Raw genomic sequence first — 21,939 nt, forward strand, 5'->3', positions numbered from 1 at the left:
TCCTCGTCTGGTCTGCAGTTGACTCCTCTCCTTGTGTGGCCAAGCCTTAGACTCCCTGAAAATCACTGATGGAGCTTATTAACAATATGCACGTCCCCAGAGGTCCAGATTGCTCAGTTCCAGGAACCTGCAGATCTATCGCTCTGAAGATTCCCTGGGTCTATCTAATGGTCAGCCACATTAGGGAAGGGCTGGTCTGGTTCCAGAGGATTTGAGGCAAGAGAGGGGCCTGAAATGGATCTGTTATCCTGGTATCTTTCAAACTGAGTGAGTTCTGAACCACGTTCTGAGCCAGGATGATTTGATCCTTACACTACAGTTGTCTCAGATTCAAGGGACTGATCAGAGGTGAGGTAGGAGGATTGGCAATCAGAAGGCTGAGGGTCCAGCCATCTTTATGCTTCCCCACGAGTCCTGTGAATTTCTCTCTCTTGCAGCATTACCGTCTATAAAATGAGGGAGGTGGGCTAAATGGTCTCTGAGAGGAGGCTTGCCATCCGGGGGCCTCAGGCCACATCTAGCCTGCGGATTGATTTTACTCTGACCTACGTGATGTTTGAAAATAAATTTCAGTTAGTTTCCCAATAAGGAGATATTCCTCCACACCTACATTTTCAGCTTCTCTTGGAAGATTGGAAAATCTGGGCATCGATGGGTCCCCTTCATTCTTACCCAGCAACTGTCACCGGGGAAAAGTAGGGTTTGTTCCTTTTATTTATTTTTTTAGTGTTTATTTATTTTTGAGAGAGAATGTGAGCAGGGTAGGGGCAGAAGGAGAAGGAGACGGAAGATCTGAAGCAGAATCTGAGCTGACAGCAGAGAGCCTGATGTGGGGCTCGAACCCATGAATCATGAAATCATGACCTGAGCCAAAGTCGGATGCTTAACCGACTGAACCACCCAGGGGCCCCGCGTTTGCTCCTTTTAAAAGGGCCACCAGCTCATGTGTTCCAACAGTAGCCATGTTTCCTGCTGACCAGCCTGTCACATATCGATGTTTCTGCTGGGCATCCGGTGGTGATCTCACAGCTGGCTCTTGCAAAGGTCATTTTCCACACTAACCTCCTTCGATTCTCTCGATTACGTTGTAGGGGTGGATCCTTTATCCAGGCCTGTGCCTGCCTGACACCTCAGCAGCTGCTCCTTCCCCCCTAATTTTTGAGTCAGGAGAGCAGTTTCTGCAATTCCAGTTTGGGGGTGTAGGGGGGTCTTTAAAGAAGAAGCAAGGGAGTAGGAGCCTTGGAGGACTGTAGTGACTACTTCTCCAGAAAGGATCCAAAGGACTAAAGTTTCTGTGTTTACAAATTCCTAAGTACAATATACCCAAGTGGGCCTTAATTTAGGCCAAATGTTTGGATCACTGGTTATGTGCAATTCCAGCAAGAGTAAAGGCATGGCTAAATTGCCAGGTTTTTGCAAATTATAATGAAAATTGTATGGCACTGAGTCCAAAATCCTTGTATCAATATAATAATTACTGTAAGACTGGAATTACTGAAAGGAAGTGGCTTTTCTGGGAAAACACAAGTGGGAAAAATTCTTTTAGGTTTCACAGAAGCATCTTCAGCCTAAAGGTGGGCAGCTGGGATTGGGGGTCTCAGCAGAGGCCTTTGAACTGAATGAAACCTGATTATGAATTACTCAGATCTCGTGGCGATTAGAGGGACCAACCTATTTGGGATATGGCTTTCTCACCACTTCTACCTAAATCCTTTCAAAATACACCAGATGTGAGGAATGGCCAGTGTAGGGGCGCCTGGGTGGCCCAGTAAAGTATCCGGCTCTTGGTTTCAGTTCAGGTCATCATCTCACACTTGGTGAGTTTCAAGCCCCTGTGCTGACAGCGTGGAGCCTGCTTGGGATCCTTTCCTGTCCCTCCCTCTCTGCCCTTCCCTCACTTATTCTCTCTTTCTCAATAAATAAATAAACTTAAAAAAAATTTTTTTAAAAAGAGTGGCCGGTGTAGATCTCATTCTCAGCTTGCCAAGGCAAATGAGTCCCAAAAGCATACCCCCTGTGGTCACTTGACTCAATTCAAATCAAACATTTCTAGCGCCCCCCCCCCCCCCATGATGCACACGATTCTAGGTTACAAGAGAGAATTCACTGGAACCGGGAAGGCATGGTATGTTACAGGTAGCTATGCAAGTGAGGAAAATACCTGTTGGCTGTTTAAAGGATTCTGTTGTTGAGAAAGGAGCCACAGACTATGGGAAAGGGAAGAAGGCACCATTTAGGTTGGAGCTAGGAGGGTGGATGGGTGGAATTGGGTGGTGAAGGGACAAGGAGCATTTAGGCAAAGGGCCTGCCAATAGGAACACGTGTCTGGGGACCCTTAGGGGCCTGCTGTGACTGGGGGGGAAACTTCCTGAATGATGAGAGAGAGAAGTGAGAATTGGTCTGAATAAGGCTAGAACGCCAGATCGAGACGGCCATGCTGAATGAAGCCTTGGAACTTGATTTTTCGGTAATAGTGACAGCCACTGAAGCTTTCTGAGATGGGCATGGGAGGGATCGTATTTTTATTTTAGAAAAAGAACTCTCTCTGCAGGGTGCAGCATGGATTGGAGGGGTGGGGGTATGGGGCAGGAAGAGTCACAGTTATTTTGAGGGTGTTGAGTTGGGCTTGTTTTTATCTTCTGCCTTAAATCTAAGAGACAAAACATTTATTAATTTATACTTGCTCTGTGGGGTGGTTTTGTGTCAACTTAATGTTTATTTGAGTAACAGGCCTCCTAGCAAATGGAGTTATTTTGTTCAAGTATATATATATATTACTTTGTTCCAATACTCTCTGTCATTAAAAAGTAGTAGATGTGAAGAAAAATACCTAGAGTTCGGTTATTAAAAGTCATCCCCTTCTTCTTCATGATTTTTCTTTTACCTCTTCCTCCTCTTCTCCCCTTCACCGTGTTCTGCGCAGTTTGGTGGTATCTCTGGAGGAGTATGGCAAAGTCTGGGCGTTGGAGCAGAGATGGCCATGTTTCAGATGCAGTCTGGGGCTCTGAATGGCCCTCAGTGTCCCTGTTCTCTTTTGCTACAGAGACTGGAGAGGTGTGTGGGATGGAAACTATCAAATCAAATGAGGAATAAACCAATAAACAAGAAATCTGATTATGACAAGGAGTAGGAATGAAAAAGCATAGCCCGCTGAGAAGGGGAGAAACATAGCGCACATACTAATATTTCTAATATGTTTTATATTGGCCCATTATATATGGAACCTGTTTCAGCCGCATGGAAAATGGATGATTTCCAGTGGAGTCTACCAAGGACAGGCCTTTGGGGGCTTTGAAGAGAAAAGGGAGCCCTCACGTCTAAAATACAATTACAGCCGTGTGAAATACCTTATTGCTGCGTCTGGTATTATTGCCCTGCACTGGTAGAGATATACTTTAATGTTCAATTCTTGTAAAATATGGAAAATGACAGCGGATAAGGACTAAAAGGCTGTTTCTTGAATTTCACATAACTTGAGACACATTCTGCCCATGGATGTGCATGGCTGAAGAACATTCCATGGAATGAGGAATGGCTGAATTTAATATTTCTTTTTTTAAGTTATTTATTTATTTTGAGAGACAGAGCACATGGAGGGGCAGAGAGAGAGAGAGAGAGAGAGAGAGAGAGAGAATCCCAAGCAGGCTGTATGCTCTCAGCACAGAGCCCTACATCGGGGCTCTAGCCCACAAATCGTGAGATCATGACCTGAGCTGAAATCAAGAGTCAGACTGAGCCACCTAGGCTCCCGTGAATTTAGTATTTCATTATTTTTCTAGTACTTATGTTATTTTAGAGAACTATTTGTTTTCTTCATGTTTTTATTAACTAGCATTATTACTCATTATAACTCATTATCTTAATAAAAAAAGACTACAGTTTCAGAATGTTTTAGTTGAAAGACGGTAAAGAGAGTAAATGTACTCACAGAGTTCACATTTGGGGTCCAGAGAAGAGGTGGAGCCTTGGAGTTCTTAAAGAGGGTCAGCGATGGACACATGGGCCTATGGTAGCTATTCTCTGGTATGCAATCATAAAATCCACAGCGAATCCAACATCATCTGCTTCTTTCCCACCAATACACAGTGTCAAGGTGAGGTCATCCAGAGCCAGACAGGCTCGGGCTGAGCAGTCGCTCTGCGGCTTACAAGCTGTGTGGCTAGAAAGAGCTACCTAACCTTTCCATGCCTTGGTTTCCTCATCTGTAAAATGGAGACGATCCTGTTCTGGGGATGTTTTGAATGCCATGGGAGATAATTCATCTAAAGCAGTTTATTAACAGTTTATTAACCGTAGCACTAGCAATAGTTTGAGCTGGATAATCCCTTGTCATGGGGAGGTAGTCCTGTGCAGTGTAAGACGTTTGCCAGCACCCCGACCTCCACCATCTGCCAGGATCACTTCTCTTGCTCCCCTCTCCCTCGGTTGTGACAGTGAATATCTCCAGGGGTTGCCAAATGTTCCCTGTTGGGCAAAACCACCCTCACCCCTCAACCAATGGTCTTGGTAAAGTACTTGACACCTAGCAAGTGCTCTAAAGACATTCTCTATTATTATTATCATTTCGTATTGCTTTTAAGGAACAGCAACTTCAGCTTACAACCTCTCTTTGTTTCTTTCTTCAGCCTCCGTGAGAATGTGCAGAGAAATGGCCAAATACAAGGAGTAGGGAAGGATGGGCTACAGACTATATAATCAGCTCCTGACAGTTTTGTTAAATGCAGTGATTTTCTTTCTTTCTTTCTTTTTTTTTTTTTTCCTGCCACTAAGGAGAAGAAGGTGACAGAACCCTTGGATCCTCGCTCATATTTTCCAGATTTTATCAGATGCTCAAGTTAAGAGAACGTTGTCACTTTACCGAGGCCTGCCGTATGAGGAAAGGGAGCAAGATAATGCGGTTAAGCCACTAGCAGGCTATTAGATGAGTTGCGCTCTGGCACTGTCCCCGAAAGTAATTTCCATATATTTCTTCACCTCTCGCCTTCCAGCATCGCTATTACTTAACCCACTGACCCAGATAGCTGCTTATTAACATTTAATACATGTTGAAGTGTTAGTGGGCTTTGAACCAAACATGAAGTTTCTGACTTGCTTTTAGCTCTTTGCCCTTGAACCATTACATGAGTAATTCTTTAAAGCTCTGCTCTGCCATCGCTATGACTGTGGTGTGGATTTTCTTTGAGATACAAACGAACAGTTTATGAAAGGAGTTTATCCCCCTGATGCAGGCAAGCTTTCATCCATTCAGCGAATGTTGATGAGCCCCCATGTGCCGAACACCGTACGCAAGGGAGGGCTCGGGAGCAGATGTGGTGGCTGTGTTTGTGTTGCTTTTGGTGGTGACGCCAGGGAGGGGAACTCTGGGAGACACAGCACGTACTCACAGAGAGTGAGAAGTGGGGAGACACAGATGTGTCGCTGAGGCCAGCACGTGGTGGGGCCCCTAACTCAGTCTTCAGGGGTTAGAAATGTTGCCTCCATTTAAAAACACATGAAAAGAAAACTATCCCCACTGCCCTCTCCTCCTCAATAAAGTCACACCGGTGAGAAAAATACAAAGTTCAGTCGAGGTGGGGAAGCTGGAAGTTTGCGACAGCTGAAGTGCATATAGCCCTGATCTATGCAAAATGCAAACATATTTGAGAATAGGAATGTTAAATCTGACTTAATAAAAATTTATTAATTCGTAAGTTCATTCCAGAAGATGTTGGATGTAGCTAAAAGTGGCCAAAAACCCCTACCTTATTCTTTCATTTTTATTTTTTTTACTTTTATTATTTTATGTTTATTTATTTTTGAGAGAGTCAGCAGGGAAGGGGCAGAGAGAGAGGGGGACAGAGGATGTGAAGTGGGCTCTGTGCTGACAGCAAGCCCGATGTGAGAGGCTCGAACTCACAAACTGTGAGATCATGACCTGAGCCAAAGTCAGATGCTTAACGGAATGAGCCACCCAGATGCCCCTTTCATATTTAAATTATAAAAGCAATACATGAGCATACTTGAAGGAGAGTTCCAACAGCACAGAAAGGAAAGGGACCAGGGAGTGAACTCCCCTACTTACCCTCCCTCTTCCCCAAATCCACCCCCCTTGCCAAAGACGGGCACTTGACGGTTTGGTATGTAACCTGAAGAGATACAATTATTTATATTATACATTAGCCACGTAAAATTGCTGGTTTTATGGCTTATAAGTAGTCAAATTTGCAGCGCCTTTGTATATTTCCACCTAATATTTAATGCTTTGCATCATCCGACACATATTGTTCTGGGACTTCCTATTAAACAATAGATCTTTACACCTGATGTGCACACATAGAGATCGCCTTGAATTTTTGGGCACGTAGCATTTCTAAAAGTGTTACTAAGAAAGTCATCTTGAGAAGATAAATTAATGCTACAGAGAAGTGGAGAGGCTGACCATGGTAGAGCTACTAGAAAAATTACTCAGAATATGCTAGCATTTGGAAAATATCCTGGGCACCTCAGGTCAGCCTGCTCAGAAGTCCCAGTTCTTTCCAAGGGGCCCTGCGTACATGACGAAGATGATTTTTGGGAGGCAAACAGGAACACCCCCCCGCCCCCACCCCCAGCCCCTTTCCGGTGCTGCCTCACTTTTGCTGCTTCGGGTAATTTACCTCTCAGCCATCCAGCCTCTCAGGCTGCCCTGTGCAGGGCTCCAGGCTGTCTGGGAGAGGAGGCTGTCTGGCTCCAAGACACGGAGGCGGTAGTCTGCAACTCAGACTAAGTTTTTGTGTTAACAATAAATGTTAACTTAGCTTCTGATGACTGCTGGAGTCTTCGGCTAGTACCTGACCCTCCCAGATTGTTGTTTAGTATAATTTTTCATGATTGCTATTTTTCATAATAATGCCCTCAGAAGGCAATTTGAAAAGTGGAAGTAGCATTAGATTTATGGTCAGAAAACTCGCCTTTAATGCCTGCTCCGTTGTTTATTAAGACTGATAGACTAACTCACTTCTCCTTGCTGGACCACAATTGGTTTTAGTAGCTATGAATTTAAAATAATAAAAAAATATTGTATCGTTTGTTGGGTGCTTACTGTATACTGGGCACTGTTCTTAAGCACTTTCCGTATATTAAGTCATGTAATTGTCATCGCAGCCCTAGGGGGTGACCCTGTCCTTACCCCATTTTATAGATGAGGAAACTGAGGTGCAGAGGTTAAATGGCTTCCCCAAAGCCACACAGCTAGGGAGGAAGAGGAATGGAAGCAAGAGACACTATGCTTGAAGGTTAGAGAGAAATGAATGGTTTGAGCATCTTCGCTTGGCCACCACGGCAAGAAGTGGGTGACTTTTTTTCCTTCCACTATTGCCCCCAAATCAGAGAATCATAAAAACTTTGGAGCTGGACGGGACCTCAGAAATTGTCGAGGGCATGGGACGCCTGGGTGGCTCAGTCAGTTAAGCATCCTACTCTTGATTTTGGCTCAGGTCATGATCTCATGGCTCATAAGTTTGAGCCCTCGTAGCAGGCTCTGCACTGACAATGCAGAGCCTGCTTGGGATTCTCTCTTCCCCTTCCTCTCAGTCCCTCCCCCACTCATGCTTTCTCTCTCTCTCTCTCAAAATAAAGAAATAAACTTGAAATTTAAAAAAAAAAAATTGCCAAGGGCAAACTTTTCCTTTCAAGAGAGGAAGACATAGCCCCAGAGCATTTAAGGGAGTTGGGCAAAGTTCGAGCTAATGATCGTGAGGGGGCATAGATTTTGCCTACTGCCCTCAGTCGTTCCCATGGTTTCCCATTGGCTTAAATACTGCGAGCAAGTTTTAAAAACTGTTTATCGTGGACAAGGTTAAACTTCAACAATAATATAGGGGAACCCCTTGTCCCACCGTCCAGCTTCAGCAACAATCAACCACGTGGCCAATCAAGCTTTATTTATATTCCTGCCCACTCCCTGCTTTTCAACCCCCTCTGGATAATTTTGAAGGGACTTTGAGGTATCACACTCAGTATAAATCTAAACTGTAAGGACTCTCTGTTTTTTTTTAATTTTTAATGTTTTATTTATTTCTGAGAGAGAGAGAGAGAGAGAGACAGCATGAGCAGGGGAAGGTCAGAGAGAGAGGGAGATACAGAATCTGAAACAGCCTCCAGGCTCTGAGCTGGCTGTCAGCACAGAGCCCAATGCGGGGCTTGAACCCACAAACCACGAGATCATGACCTGAGCCGAAGCCGAGCATTTAACTGACTGAGCCATCCAGGCACCCCACCCCAGGACTCTCTTTTTAATATCAGCACAATGCTATCATCACATCTCAAAAATAACAATATTGCTTAATATCATCAAATAGCTTGGCAGTGTTCAAATTGCCCCCTTTACCACACACTTCTTTTTTTTTAATAGTTGGTTTGCAGCAAGCAAGCTTTGAACTTTTTTCTTTTAAAGTTTATTTATTTTGAGAGAGAGAGCAGGGTAGGGGTGGAGAGAGAGGGAGAGAGAGGAATCCCACGCACGCTCTGCTCCATCAATGCGGAGCCCAAAGTAGGGCTCAAACTTATGGAAACATAAGACCAAGACTTGAGCCAAAGTCAAGAGTCAGATGCTCACCTAAGGAAGCCACCCAGGTGCTCCAAGTCTGGAACTTGTTAACAAGTGCGAGACACTGTGGAGGACTCAGGGATGGTTTAAAAACTCCCTACCCTTTGGTTCTGAATACTCAAGAATGAATCTGAAAACCTACTAAGGTGCAACAAATGTGCATCATGGTGCTGGGGAAAGCAGAACATGATGGGGTTTGCCCACCGGCTGCCTGGGCCTAAGCCCACCTCCACCACCCACGCACCAGGTTAGGCACATGGCCCGTTGATGCCCTCCTCTCCTCACCTGTTGATGGGGCTGATAACAGACCAACCTCAAAGCGTTGTTTGGAGAAGAAATGCAATAGCGTAGGCAAATACTTACATCAGCACATGAAACATCATAATTATGCACTAAACACTAGATATTATTATCATATCCCAACATGGTTATGATCCATTAAGTCTTAAAGGCACTTTGTAGTAGAAGAGTGGATCGTTCAGTTATTATGCCATGAATAATAATACATAATAATAATCATTGTGGATGATGATGATGATTTGGGCCAGGATTTATTTTTTTAATCTGCAAGTCAATTAAAATTAATTGACTTTAATTGTCAATTACAAGGAATGTACGAGTGATTTTGCACTCATACTCTCTCTCTCCCTCTCTCTTTCTCTCTTGTTCTGTTCTCTCTCTGTTCACACTCTTGTCCAAGCTGAGGTCATAAGGACTCCATCCTTGAAGCCACATGTCCAAGGAATTTCTTCCTTAAAGGGCCTAAGGTATTCAAAAGATCTGGTTCCTAACTGGAGTGGCATGGCGGCCAAGAGGTTGCCATAATCCTTATGGTCAGGATAACCATTCACCCTGGATTGCTTGGTTTCTACCTGTTGTCCCCTCCCACTCCCCAAACCAGCTCAATTTGAATGATAAATTATACGATCACCCCACCTATACCTAAATCAGAACATCAGGCTTGTTTTCAAGAACGTATGGCTTGAAGTCAACCTTCTCCTATTCACCTCCTTGTCTCCCCCTCCCCACGCCCCACCCAGTGCACCCAGCATCCCCACCCTGCCCTGCATGTGTATGCCCTGGTCTCCACAGTCAACTCAACCCCTGGAGGCCTGTGGACAAGCTATGACCAGAGCAAGTTCGTTCTGTCCCTGGGAATCGTTTATGCTCCAGTCTGGGGCCATGCTTCTGCTGTTATCCTTTCAATTATGGAAATAGTTTCTATGGATCAAGAATGAGCGGTGAGTCCCTATGAGATCATTTAGTTGCAAATTTTAGGAGTTGCAAGTAGATTTAAAAAATTCTGTTTCCCTCTCCCTTAGCAATCAAGAAAATTGATTTAGTTGTACTGTGTGTCAAATACATTTTTTACTCCTTGTATTTACTAAACCATTTAATACTTTTAATCCTTATTTTTTTGTTTTTTAAATGTTTTTTGAGAGAGAGAGGTTACAAATAATCCTTATATAAAGCAATGAAAGATATATGACTTAAGAGAAGAGATGTCTGAACCATGGGCTGTGGGGATTTATGGAACTCAAATGGGACTCTGAAGTTTAGAAATACTCCTAATTCTGGGAAGTAGCATGGATTTAGATAAGAGGCCCTATCATGTTGTTTTTCATTTCTTTATTTTTGTACAGTGGCCCAGGCATATGAAATTTTCAGTGGTGGTTGTTGATAATTACAGTAATCTTGTGGGGTCCTATTTTAAGCACTGTACATATATAGCCATATATATTATATGTACATACATGTAATGCATGTGCATATAATATATATTATACATTATGCATATACATACATATATACTTATATATGTTATACGTATAAGGTATTAGGTGCTATATAAATATATATACAGTCAAACCTTGGATCGTGAGTAACTTGTTCTATAAGCATTCAGCAAGACCAGCAAACATTTCTAGTAAATTGTAACTTGATAAGCACATGATGTCTTGAAATACCAGTAGTATGAGATGCTGAATGTCACTTGATCACAGCTGAGCCTATGGATCTTCTCCCTCCCTCCCGCCTGCCCGCAGGCTGTGGGATTGTGGGTGATAGTCTCTCATGCACAGATGCTTGGTGTTTGGCAGTAATCAATGATGTTTCAGAACATTGCAAGGTGCCCACAATTGGCACTGGTGTGTTTTTGGTCCCTTCAAAGCACCTACAGACGGTCCTTTGCTTTTCCATACAAGAACGGACTTAGAAATACTTTGCTTCATTCTAGGTCATTGGCTGGGTTCTTTGTTGAAGTTGTATGAAAAGAAAGAGAATCTACTGAGCCAACAGATAGCAGTGATTCCGTTAGTGATAGTGAAAGGCGTCCTACACAATAACCCTCCTTTCTCTTGTCTCCCTCACACCAGCCATGAAGGTTTTCAAAGGTAAGTGCAGGCTGATTTATTTTTCTTTATATTTAGTATTTTCTTGATTATTTTGTATTATATTACAGTATTGTAATTATTTTTATATGAATATTTTTGGGTTGGGGAATGAATCACTGAGTTTCCATTATTATGGGGAAATTTGCTTTGATTTACAAGCATGTTTCTGGAACAAAGTATGCTCGCAAACCAAGGTTTTACTGTGTGTGTGTGTGTGTGTGTGTGTGTGTGTGTGTCTATATACAGAGAGAGAGAGAGAGAGTCATACATGTGTATGATTCTAGTGTTATCAGATTGCCCCCCACATTTCTCCCATTTCTCTCTAGGCTTGTCCCTTCTGTTTTCTCATGTTCTTTCCTCCATCTTGGCTTTAAATTGTTTCCCCCTCCCCTTTCCAACTACCATCCCCCACCAGCTGAATCCTCAGTATCTTTCCCTTCTGGTGCTTCCGTCTCCAAGTCCCCAGGCTCCCCTCAATCTCACATCCCATCCTCTCCTTTCTTATACCATTACATTTCTTTTTTTTTTAAGTTTGTTTATTTAGAGAGAGAGAGAGAGAGTGCGTGCAGGCTTTCACTCACTTGTGGGGGCAAGAAAGGGACAGGAGGGGAATCCTAAGCAGACTCTCTGCTGTCAGAGCAAAGCTGGATGGGGGCTCAAAGTCAGAAACCTTGAGATCATGACCTAAGCCCAAACCAGGAGTCCTATGCTTAACCAACTGAGTCATCCAGTCACCCCACCATTACATTTCTTTAAGTCTTATCAAGCAACACATCCTTGGATCTGCCTCTTTATTTTATTTGTTTATGTACTTTTTAAAATGTTTATTTGAGAGAGAGAGAGAGAGAGAGCAGGGGAGGGGCGGAGAAAGAGGGAGACACAGAATCCCAGGCAGGCTTTGAGCTGCCAGCACAGAGCCTGACGCAGGGCCCCAACTCAGGAACCTCAGAGTGTGACGCAGGGCTCAAACTCATGAGTCTTAAGATCATGACCTGAGCCAAAGTTGGAGGCTTAAGACTGAACCACCAGAGCACCCCTCTTCACTTTAAATGCATTGCTTCATCCACCACAGCCTGGATTCTGGCCCCACAAACTCTGTGTGTCTGTGAGTGCACGTGTGAGTGAGTGTGAGTATGTGTTTAGTCACTAAACACCTCTAGGTTAACTAGAGAAGTGAGTTATCACAGTGATTAAACACAGGGACTATGGACTCAGCCCACCATGGGTTCAAATTCTGGTGCAAGTTATCTAACTTCCTTGTGCCTTGGTTTCCTCAACTGTAGAGTGGGAAGACTGAGAAACCTTATCTGATAGAGCTCCTGGGAAGATCAAGTGATTTAATGTCTATAAAGAATTGTCTACAAAGAACTAGTTAGGCATTGTCAGTTCCTCGTATGGTTACAAATGCCACTGGATACTCTTCTGTCCTTATCTGATTTGACCTCCCTAAGGGACTGATTACCACTGAATACTCCTACTTTCCTGAAAATCTCCTTTGCCTCTGCTCTCTCTGTTATGGCCTTTCGGACCCCTGCTTATCAGGTTCCTTTGTGGAATCCTTTTTTCTGCCTGTCCCTTAAATGTGGGTGGTCGCCCTCTGCTTTCCTGGTGGGGTGCACGGTCTGGGGGTTGGGGGGCTCACCTAGTCCTTGGCTGCAGCCACCTCCGTACAGCCTGGTTCTGTCTGAGCTCCGGGCCTGCATCTCTAGCTTTCCAGAAGTCCGAGCACCTTGAACCCCACATGCTCAATCACTAGTCCTTCATCTGACATTCAAACCTGCTTGAAGGACCTGCACTGTAGTTTACGCTGAGAACTGCACTCACTTTCCTCAGTACTGTGATGGGGTCTATTAGGAACCTACCTTCCCCCCTGTTCATCCCCTCACATTCTCCCTTCCACAAACTTGATTCTGTGCCCACCTTATCCCAGGGATCTGGCTCTGTGCTATTTTCTTTAGGCCTCAAGCTTTAGCCCCTTTCAACTCATCCTTCACTGAGCTTCCCCGTTATCTTTCCAAATGCAAATCTCATCACATCAGGGGCCCCAGCCTAAAGTCCTTTAGTGAGTCTTCATCATTCAGAGGATGAAGCTCACGTTTCTCATTTCTCATTTCTCAGCATGGGTGGGTCTTGTCTGCCTCTTAAACAAGCGGCCTGGGGCCACACGACATGGGGGTTTTCAAAGTCCAGGTGTCCTTTCATGCCTCCTGCCCCTTCAGACCCATGCTTTCTACTGTTTGAACATTCTCCCTTCTCTGCTTTGTTTTCCTTTCCTTCTGACGCCTCAGAATCTACCTGCTATGGGGGCACCTGGGTTGCTCAGTTGATTAAGCCACTGACTCTTGATCTCACAGTTCATGGGTTCGAGCCCCATTTCTTGGGATTCTCTGTCTCCCTCTGTCTCTGCCCCTCCCCCACTCATGCTTACACCTCCCCCCCTCAAAAATGAATAAACACTGAAACATAAAAAAAAATAATTTAAGAGCTACCTCTCTGGGGGAGCTTCGCTGTACAATGTGAGGTCGGTGTTCATCTGTGTTCAAACATCACTCTGTGCATACCTCCCTTAGAGTATGTATAATGGGTTAATCTTTGACCCTTTTTTGGTGTGTGTCCCTTCTTCCTCTCCAAGGCCAATGAGGGCTGCATCTGGGTCTTCCCTAACTTTGCATTTCTAGCACCTCTGTAGCACATCTTGCACATTGAGGGTGTTCAATAAATACTAAATGACAGCTGAACCAAGAGCATATATTATTTTCTTTCATCTTCATAAACTGTGAGGTGGTTAGTGTTAGAATAGAGTCGACCAATAAGGATTATACATTCATTTCTTCCACTTAATGGGCAAAAGACTTTCAAATAGTTACTGGAGGGATGCCTGGGTGGTTCAGTCAGTTGAGTGGCCAACTTTGGCTCAGGTCACGATCTCAACATTCCCGAGTTCGAGCCCCGCGTAGGGCTCTGTGCTGACAGCTCAGAGCTGGAGCCTGCTTCAGATTCTGTGTTTCCCTCTCTGTCTCTGTCCCTCCCCCACTCATGTTCTGTCTCTCTCTCTCTCAAAAATGAATAAACATTAAAAAAAATTCAAATAGTTACTGGAAAAGCAAGGACTATTAAAGCAACCTCAGAAAGGATTATACCCCTGGTGTAGTAATTCCACCTCTAAGAGTCCTCCTAAATAGTGAGAGGCAGAAAACCTTTATTCACCAACATGCTCATCACCAAGTAATTTGTGATGGGGGGGAGGGAAGAGGAAAAAATAGAGAAATGTTGAAACACCCAAAATTACGGTAGCTAATACAACTAAAATTATACTGCCATTATACACTTTCCAAAGAAAGTGTAATCATCTGGGACAATGCTTATGTTATGATTAGTAAAAAAAGATGGATAGAAAACTAGCAAACATTGTAAAATCTTAAATTACATAAAGGAAAAAAAAATCTTGTAACAAGCAGAGAAGCAAGACTTAAACATACCAAAATTAACTCTTCAGTATTTATATATTGGGTGATTTTTTTATAATCTTTGGTGTTTCCTAAATTTTCTTTTTTTAAAAATATTTTTAATGCTTAGTTATTTTGAGAGAGAGAGAGAGAGAGAGAGAGAGACAGAGCATGAGCAGGGGAGGGGCAGAGAGAGAGGGAGACACAGAATCTGAAGCAGGCTCCAGACTCTGAGCCATCAGCACAGAGCCCGATGCAGGGCTCGAACCCATAAATCATGAGATCATGATCTGAGCCGAAGTTGGGCGCTCAACCGACCGAGCCACCCAGGCGCCCCTGGTATTTCCTAAATTTTCTATCATAGACATCTTTACTTTTACAATCAGTATAAAAAATTTCAAGTTAGAGATTTTGACTGTGTGACTATAATAAACATCTTTTGTTCTATTTGTGCAGCATTAGTACCCCTTCCCATGAGAGTAGCTCAGTTTTTCTTTGGGGACACAGCCTTCCTCATTTTTAGACCTCATAATGTGGATGAAATACACTTCCAACCCCTGACTCCAGGGGTGGGCATGTGATCCAGACCTGGCCAATCATCATGTTCTACTTATCTGGCTTCAGCGACTGATTCCAGATGGGCATGTGACTTAAGTCAGGTCGGACCTTTCGTAGGAGATGTTCATGGGGGCAGAAAAATTCTTCTTACATTGGTACTAATAAGCTGTAAGCCTGAGGGCACGGGAAAGCCATACAGGAAAGTGCTGCTGAAGGATGGACATGGAGAAAAATGCATGTGTACACACACACATGCACACACAACGCCACTTTCAACTTCCAATGACTTTGAATTCTTGAATCTAGGAAAGTCTGAGATGCTATCATGACTGGACTTTGCAGTTATAAGAAGCATTAAGTTTTAGGTTTCTTTGTTTTTTGTTTTTGTTTGCATAAGTCAGTTTGAGCTGGGTTACCACAAGTTCCTCACTAATACAATTATGAAAACAAAAAAATATGTAAAGTATAATTTATAAAAGCCTCCAGGGCTGTCACAAAAGAAGAGTACAGAATTGGTCCTGTATATCCTACGTAACAAGGTAAAACATTTCCACTGTTGTGTTTCTACTGGGCATGATCTAAAAATATAGTTCATTCCCGTAACACGTCACTTATAGCACCTTCTATGTGCCTTCTTTTTGCATATGGCTGGCATGAGGTATTACTAAAAATAGCTAGGAACCCTAAAAGCACAAGGACTGGAGGCTCTCTGCTAAGCCTGACATTAAACCTTTGTTGCCGGATCGAAGAGATTTGGGGGTATCTCAAGAAAGAAACTGGAGTGAAGAGGCTCTTAGGTGTTTAGGGGAGTGGCTTTTTTTTCCCAATCAGTACAGAAGGATTTCAATATTAAACCCACCAACATGTCCCACTAGATGTGTATTGGCTGAACATAAATCCTGTTAGTAGACATTAGAGTATCTTTTTGGGTGTCTGCTTACCCGCCCAGACTGCGAATTCCCCTAGGCAAGGACTTCATCTTACTGATTTTAGTAGGTCTTGTGCCTACCTAGGTGCTCAGCAGATATTTATTCGTTGGATGGTAAACATGACTGACAGCCCAGCATTGTATAATTCTCTATTCTGCTTTTTTTTTTTTTCCAGAAGTTTCCTGCCTAGAATTAAATTGCAAGGTGGTCTCTTTTCACCCACTCTTCTGAAGACTTGTTATCCTCTCCAATATCAGTTGATTGAAGAAGAAAATTGTAAATTTTCTCTCAGGCATAATGTTGATATTTTAACTTGCAGTGATTTTTTTCTTACTACAAAATGGATTTGAGAAATAAATCAAGATCCCAGAAACTTATGATTGCTTGGAGTGGTACCTTTTATCTCGGTCATCCGAAGAAAAAGATGTGGTCTGATGGCCCAGAGCACAGAGACCTTTGAATTTCAGTTTTCTCACAGCCATATGACTTGACACATTTCCTAGGACATTTGGGTGGGGGGGGTCCTAATCCTGACTATAAAGATTGCAGCAGGGTCCATGTCTATCTATTGACAGTGGCACTCCCAGTTCCTAGAGTAGACACTTAAATGCTTGTTGAATGAATACGTGAATTTAAGGAGAGGCAATCATACGTATTGATCTAGAAGTGATCATTTTTAAGCGATCAGCTTTTTTTAAAAAACTAACTTGGGTCCTATTGATAATAAACAGGGGAGCTTTCAATATTAAATAAAGTGGAGTGGAGGAGCTGATTGATTATAAATTTTGAATGTAGTTTTAGAGAAGAGTCTAGGTGTATCTATATTATTCCACTGCTTTTTCTGATGAGCACCTATTTATTTTCCACTCCTAAGCGCTCTGGTAAAGTGTTTTAGTGGTTTATTAGAATGCACAGGGAAAGGTCATCATACCTGGAGTCAGTCTTAAAATGACTGACTCTCCTCTCTATTTGCTGGGCTACCTTGGGTCACTTTTAAAACTCAAATAATAAACATTCGGCTCTATCTACCTCACAAAGCTGCTGTTGTGAGCATGAAATAATATTCAGAGTAAGGAAGAACTATAAAACCCTATACGGATACTGTTGTTACCTTGGATAAAGCACTTCCCAGGGAGTGGAACCTGGTTTAAGAGAATCATTTAACTCATTTTACTATTATTTTACTCGTGGTACAGGCTAGGGCAGCTAAGAGGACCGCCGGGACCCTCACCCCCACCCCAACTGTCCCCGGATACAGAGGAAGAGAAACCACATAGGGAATGGGGGTACGTTCCCAGAGGACTTAGCACAAAGGTTCTGGCGCAAATGGGTTTAAAAACTCGAGCTCCCAGCGCAAACTTCACTAGGCTCTCTCTTCCCCACTCGAAAGCCAAGCTGGGTTCTCCAGGAAAGTCTTGGCAGAAGCTTCTTTGGCGGGAGGCCACCCCGACCAATAGAAACCAATGGTGTGCTTACGGTTAAGAGCAGGTGGAAAAACTGAGCATGATTACCTACAGTTCGGGTCAGCATTTTACCATGGTGCCAGGCGCCTCTCTTGGGCCACTTGATTAACAGAAACGGAGAAGACTGTGGGGGCCTAATTCGTAATCCCTGCGCCCCAATTCCGGTGGGTTCCCGCACCATCTCCGCCACCAGCGGCGTCCCTTCTCTACCCTCGGGAACGTGCTCGAGGGCCGTGCGTTGGACCTTTATTGTCTGGGGAGCACCTGCCAGGTGGCGGGCCCGTGCCCTAAAGTGGACTGGGTGCCTGGCTTCACAAAGCGCGCGGGCAGCACCTCCCTCGTCCGGGAACCGCCTCTGGTGGCCGGACCGCATCACCGGGGAGCAGGAGAGGTAGAGAGATGAAGAGCCTCCGGGGTCAGGAACTGGCGGCGGGGGCCAGCGTGCGCTCCTCCTCCCCGCCGGCTCAGCCCCCAGGGATTAGCACGTCTAAGGCGCAGAGGCCAGAGCGGCCGACAGGGAGCAAGACCCAGGAGGGAGGGAGGGAGGGGAGGCGAGGAGGGGCGCGGGGAAGAGGCGTGGCCGGCGCGCAGGGGGAGGGCGCTGGGAGGAGGGGCCGCTGTTCCGCGCTCTCGGCTCTGGGGGCTCGGCTTTGCCGCGCTCCGTGCACTTGGGCGAGAGCAGGAACGTGGAACGGACCTCCGATCCCAGCGCAGCCACCGCGATGAGAGGCGCTCGCGGCGCCTGGGATTTTCTCTGCGTCCTGCTCCTCCTGCTCCGCGTCCAGACAGGTGGGAGAGCGCCGCGGGCACCAGGGCCGCGCCCCCCGCCCCAGAGCAGCCTGTGCCCTCGAGGGCTCGAACCCACAGGGGTTCGTCGGCAGAGGTGGCTGACGGCCCTCCGGCGCCTTTGCTTTCCAGCCTCCGGGAAGATTCGAGGCGTCCCCGGGACTCTCCAGCGCCCTGCCTTGCTCACCTGCGCGAGGAGCCCCTGCCGCTCGTGGCGGGGGCGCTGAGCTGGGGGGTGGGGGTGGGGGGCGGTCTTCCGGGCAGGAGGGCGCGAGGGGGCTCAAGAGTGGGCGAGGTGCGGCTGCAGGCTGCCTTCGAGTTCGGGGTTGCTTTTGTTCCGGGGGTGCGCGGGGGCACAGGCGGGCGGGTCCCGGGTCCGCACCCAGCGCGTTATCTCCGCGGTGCGAGGCGCGGCCGCTGCTTCCTTTTGTTAAAAGTTGCGCGTGTGTGACCGGTGCGCTGGAGGAGCAACCCGCAGGTTCTGAGCCGCTCCAAGGGCAAAGTTAGAGAGCCTTTTATTTGCTCTGTGGCTGCCGCTTTGCAAACCGCGGGCGCTCTTTGTGCCCCAGAGCTGGGGACCGACCCGCTGCCGCCCCTGCCCGCTGTGTCCCCCGGGCCCTCCGCTTAGGCATTTTGCCTGGGAAGCGCGCTGTGTGCGGCTCTGGAGCCGGACCCCGCGAACCTAGAGGTGGCGGCTTCAGGGACAACTTGCGCTGGGCGTGTGGAAAGCAGCCGCTAGGTTGCAGACTTTTTGCTTTTGTAAATCCCGTGCCAAAGGCTCGCCCCTTTCCGCCGCGGTGCCGTTTCTTTCCTGCCACGCGCCTCCGAGCGGCTGGTGGCCGCGTTTGCCGCTCCCAGAGGAGGCAGGGGCCGTGCGCTGGGACGCCTCAGGTCCTCGACCCGGTCGCCTCCCGGGTCTAGCCGGAATGCCCAGACAGGCTGGCCGGCCTCTGCAGAGCGGCTGGAATCGGTGTCTGCGACCTGTAATTGCGGGTCCCCGTTTTCTTTGGGAATTCTGAGATCTGCAACACCCTTTCCCACGTGATAGCTACACTACTTAAGGGCCGCCTGGGGCGGGGGTGGGAGGTGTAGTGGAAGTTTCTGCAAAATCTTCCTTGGATCTTAAAGCTGTAGTGAAAATCCAGTTATATCTGCGCGGGAACTTAGGTCTGAAGGTGGAGGAGGAGGATTTGCAGGCTCCTGGAAGCCGTCAGTCGGATTTCTGCCCCTTCGTCTCTCTCTCTCTCTTTTTTCTGGCTGTTGCTAGTGCGCGAGCGAGTGCAGGTCGCCCAGCTAACCCCTGAAACCCTGCACTCTCCCAGGTCATTTTTTAAAGACCTTCAAGGCTTACCCCGATGATGCAATGGGCAGAAAGTGAATCTGAACTGGGATTCATGGGCTACAAAAGGAAGCATCGCTTCGAACTATTGTGGTACTGTATTGACTACCCCTCAGTTTCCCGTAAAGTCTCAAGGTGTAGCCTCCTCACTCGTGGGCTTGATAGGCATTGTGAGGGCTTTCCGGTGGAGGAAGAGAGGCCTTGCATCTGGACCCCGGAGGTGGGGGCAGATCATGAGTGAGCACCCAGATTCCGTGGCGGATCTGACCGCTTTAAGCTCAAATGACACATTTGGTCCTTAGGTCTTTGTGCCGTGGCATTTTTAATTTCAGTTGAGTATGTGTGCGGACCGGAATACGGCACTAGGAAGCCAAAGGCAGAGAATAGTTCCGTGTTTTTAAAATTAAAAGAATCGGTTGCTTCTTTCCTTGCCCTAATCATCCTGCTCCCTCAAACAGATTTTTGGCAAAGGGAATTTGAAGGTCTGGCTCCTGGGGGGCAGTATGGTATAGTGACAGAACCTAGTGCTGCCTTTCTGGTTCTCCTTTTCCAGCCGTTTATTAGCTGTATGCCCTTGGCAGGTCATTTAAATTCTAGAGATCCCAATTTTCCTTAAGGGGACAGTGAGGCATCTGCATCATGAAGGACCCTTTGGGTCCCACATTCTCCTCTTCCAGTGTGCCAAATGTAGAGTACAATTTTTCTGAATTCCTTCCCTGATTCCTTTCTGTCTCCCTGAAATGCCTCTGCTTTTCCTGGCCACAGGGACCCCAGGGGAAGCCTACGGGTCCACCCCATCCCCACTCGCTGAAGCGGGCAGGTGTGGTTTATCCTGAACCTTCCTCAATCCACACGTGTGTCTAGTTTCCCTTTGAATTCAATCAAGGAGGTGCAGACTCTGTAGGACCCTCCATCACCGCCCCATCAGTGTTTACCTCGCCCAGCAAGATAAGCCTGCAAGCAATAGTGAATCATACTTTCCCCTTGTTCCTGCAGGTGTGAGGCCAGAGTCACAGCCAGAAGCTGGACACGGGACATTTTGGAGATGATCCTGCGGGAATAATATCATGGTCTTGGAAAGGGAGCCCAGAAAAGTCACTTCTCCCCATTCTTGCCTTTCCCACTCATCCACACATTTTTTTCTTATGACTTGATAAATTATGTATGCTGTGTTATTACAACACATTTTTCTGATGTGCCTTAACTTTCCCTTTATGTGTGTGTTGTACATAGTTGATCTTTATTCAAAACTGGGCCAGGCTAGTCCTCCCAGCAAGCCCTAGAGGTAGTGCCGTTACCATTCCTACCATTTTATAGCCAGAGAAACTGGCTGCGGATTAGTCAGTTACCAAAACAGTCAGTGGTGAAGCCTGAGATTAGCCCCGTGTGCCCAACTGTGTATCTCATCACATGCCTTAACTGAATCGGTTGTGAGATTCATTCAAAACTATTTAATGAGTACATATTATATGCCACGTATCGTTGGAGGTTCTGGGAGTACAGGTTGGTCAAGGTCATTACCTTCCAAATTTTGGTAAAAAAAGACCTAGAATTGCTTTCCTTTTGATCTCTGAGTGAAAGTGTTCTCAATTTGATGGAAGTATTTACAGGGAAGGGACATCATTAAATGTAGCTTATCTTGGAGGGGAGGCGGTATGTAGGTAATTGACCCTGGATGTGAGGGTTGTATGTGTTAGCTGTGCCATTCCAGAGGCCCTCAGAAATGAAGATAAACTATCTCTGAAACGATGGTGGAAGTCAGTTGAGATATTTTTCCATCCACCCTTCCAATAAATAAAAGTGGCCTTTGCATCATATACTTGGGGCATGCCTTCTAAAAGAGAAAACTCGCAGCAATGCGTTGATATCACTGGTCATTTGCCCCCGAATGGGCTCCATGAGATCTAAGGGCAGCTTACCGCTTAGGGCTTTACCACCCAAACAGATTCTTGTCAGAAATGGGCCGTCTTGTGGGCCCCCCTTGGAGCGCGTTTTGCATGCACATGTTGTTTTGGTGATGGATTTTGCTGCTGTTGTTGACAGCTGTTAGAAGCTGCCCTTAGGATTTTGACTCATTTCCTCAAGGCTCCCCCAGCTGATTAAAGAAGGACACCAGGAAATGAGCTGCAGGGTCCTGAGCGGAATTCTTGAGGCTGGCCTTTGCAGTATGGGAAGGCCCGAAAGGCTTTGGTCAAGGCTGCAGCAGCATGATCCGGACAGAGTTTAGTTTAACAGCTGACAGAGGGGGACGTGGGAAGTGCTGCCTTCTGCTGAATTCCTGTGTGGTAACTTTCAAAACAAGGGACTGAAAGACCTTTGAAGGGACTTTAAAGATGCAAAATTTCATATGCAGTTTCTGTGACCTGAATGGAGGGCTTCTTGGAGGCTGCATCCAGAGTGAGGAGGGCCTATAGGGAAGTTAGCAGAGGTAAGAGTGTGAATCTAGGGCAAAGCCAGTG

At 45.9% G+C, this 21,939-nt stretch overlaps 1 protein-coding gene across 2 annotated transcripts in view; it reads left to right on the forward strand.

Moving 5' to 3' along the window:
* The first annotated feature begins 17,996 nt into the window (after window positions 1-17,996).
* Window positions 17,997-21,939, forward strand: part of KIT (KIT proto-oncogene, receptor tyrosine kinase) — an 87,186-nt gene continuing 83,243 nt past the window's right edge. The window contains exon 1 of one of the 2 annotated variants that reach the window (XM_039220464.1): window positions 17,997-18,144. In XM_039220464.1, the coding sequence (XP_039076395.1) occupies window positions 18,078-18,144 (67 nt within the window). In that variant the 5' untranslated portion in view covers window positions 17,997-18,077. The remainder of the gene's footprint in view (window positions 18,145-21,939) is intronic. The other variant, XM_039220465.1, reaches the window with a different exon arrangement.

The sequence above is a fragment of the Hyaena hyaena genome, unplaced genomic scaffold, assembly GCF_003009895.1.
Source record: "Hyaena hyaena isolate Hyena2069 unplaced genomic scaffold, ASM300989v1 scaffold_891, whole genome shotgun sequence".
NCBI lineage: Eukaryota > Metazoa > Chordata > Mammalia > Carnivora > Hyaenidae > Hyaena > Hyaena hyaena.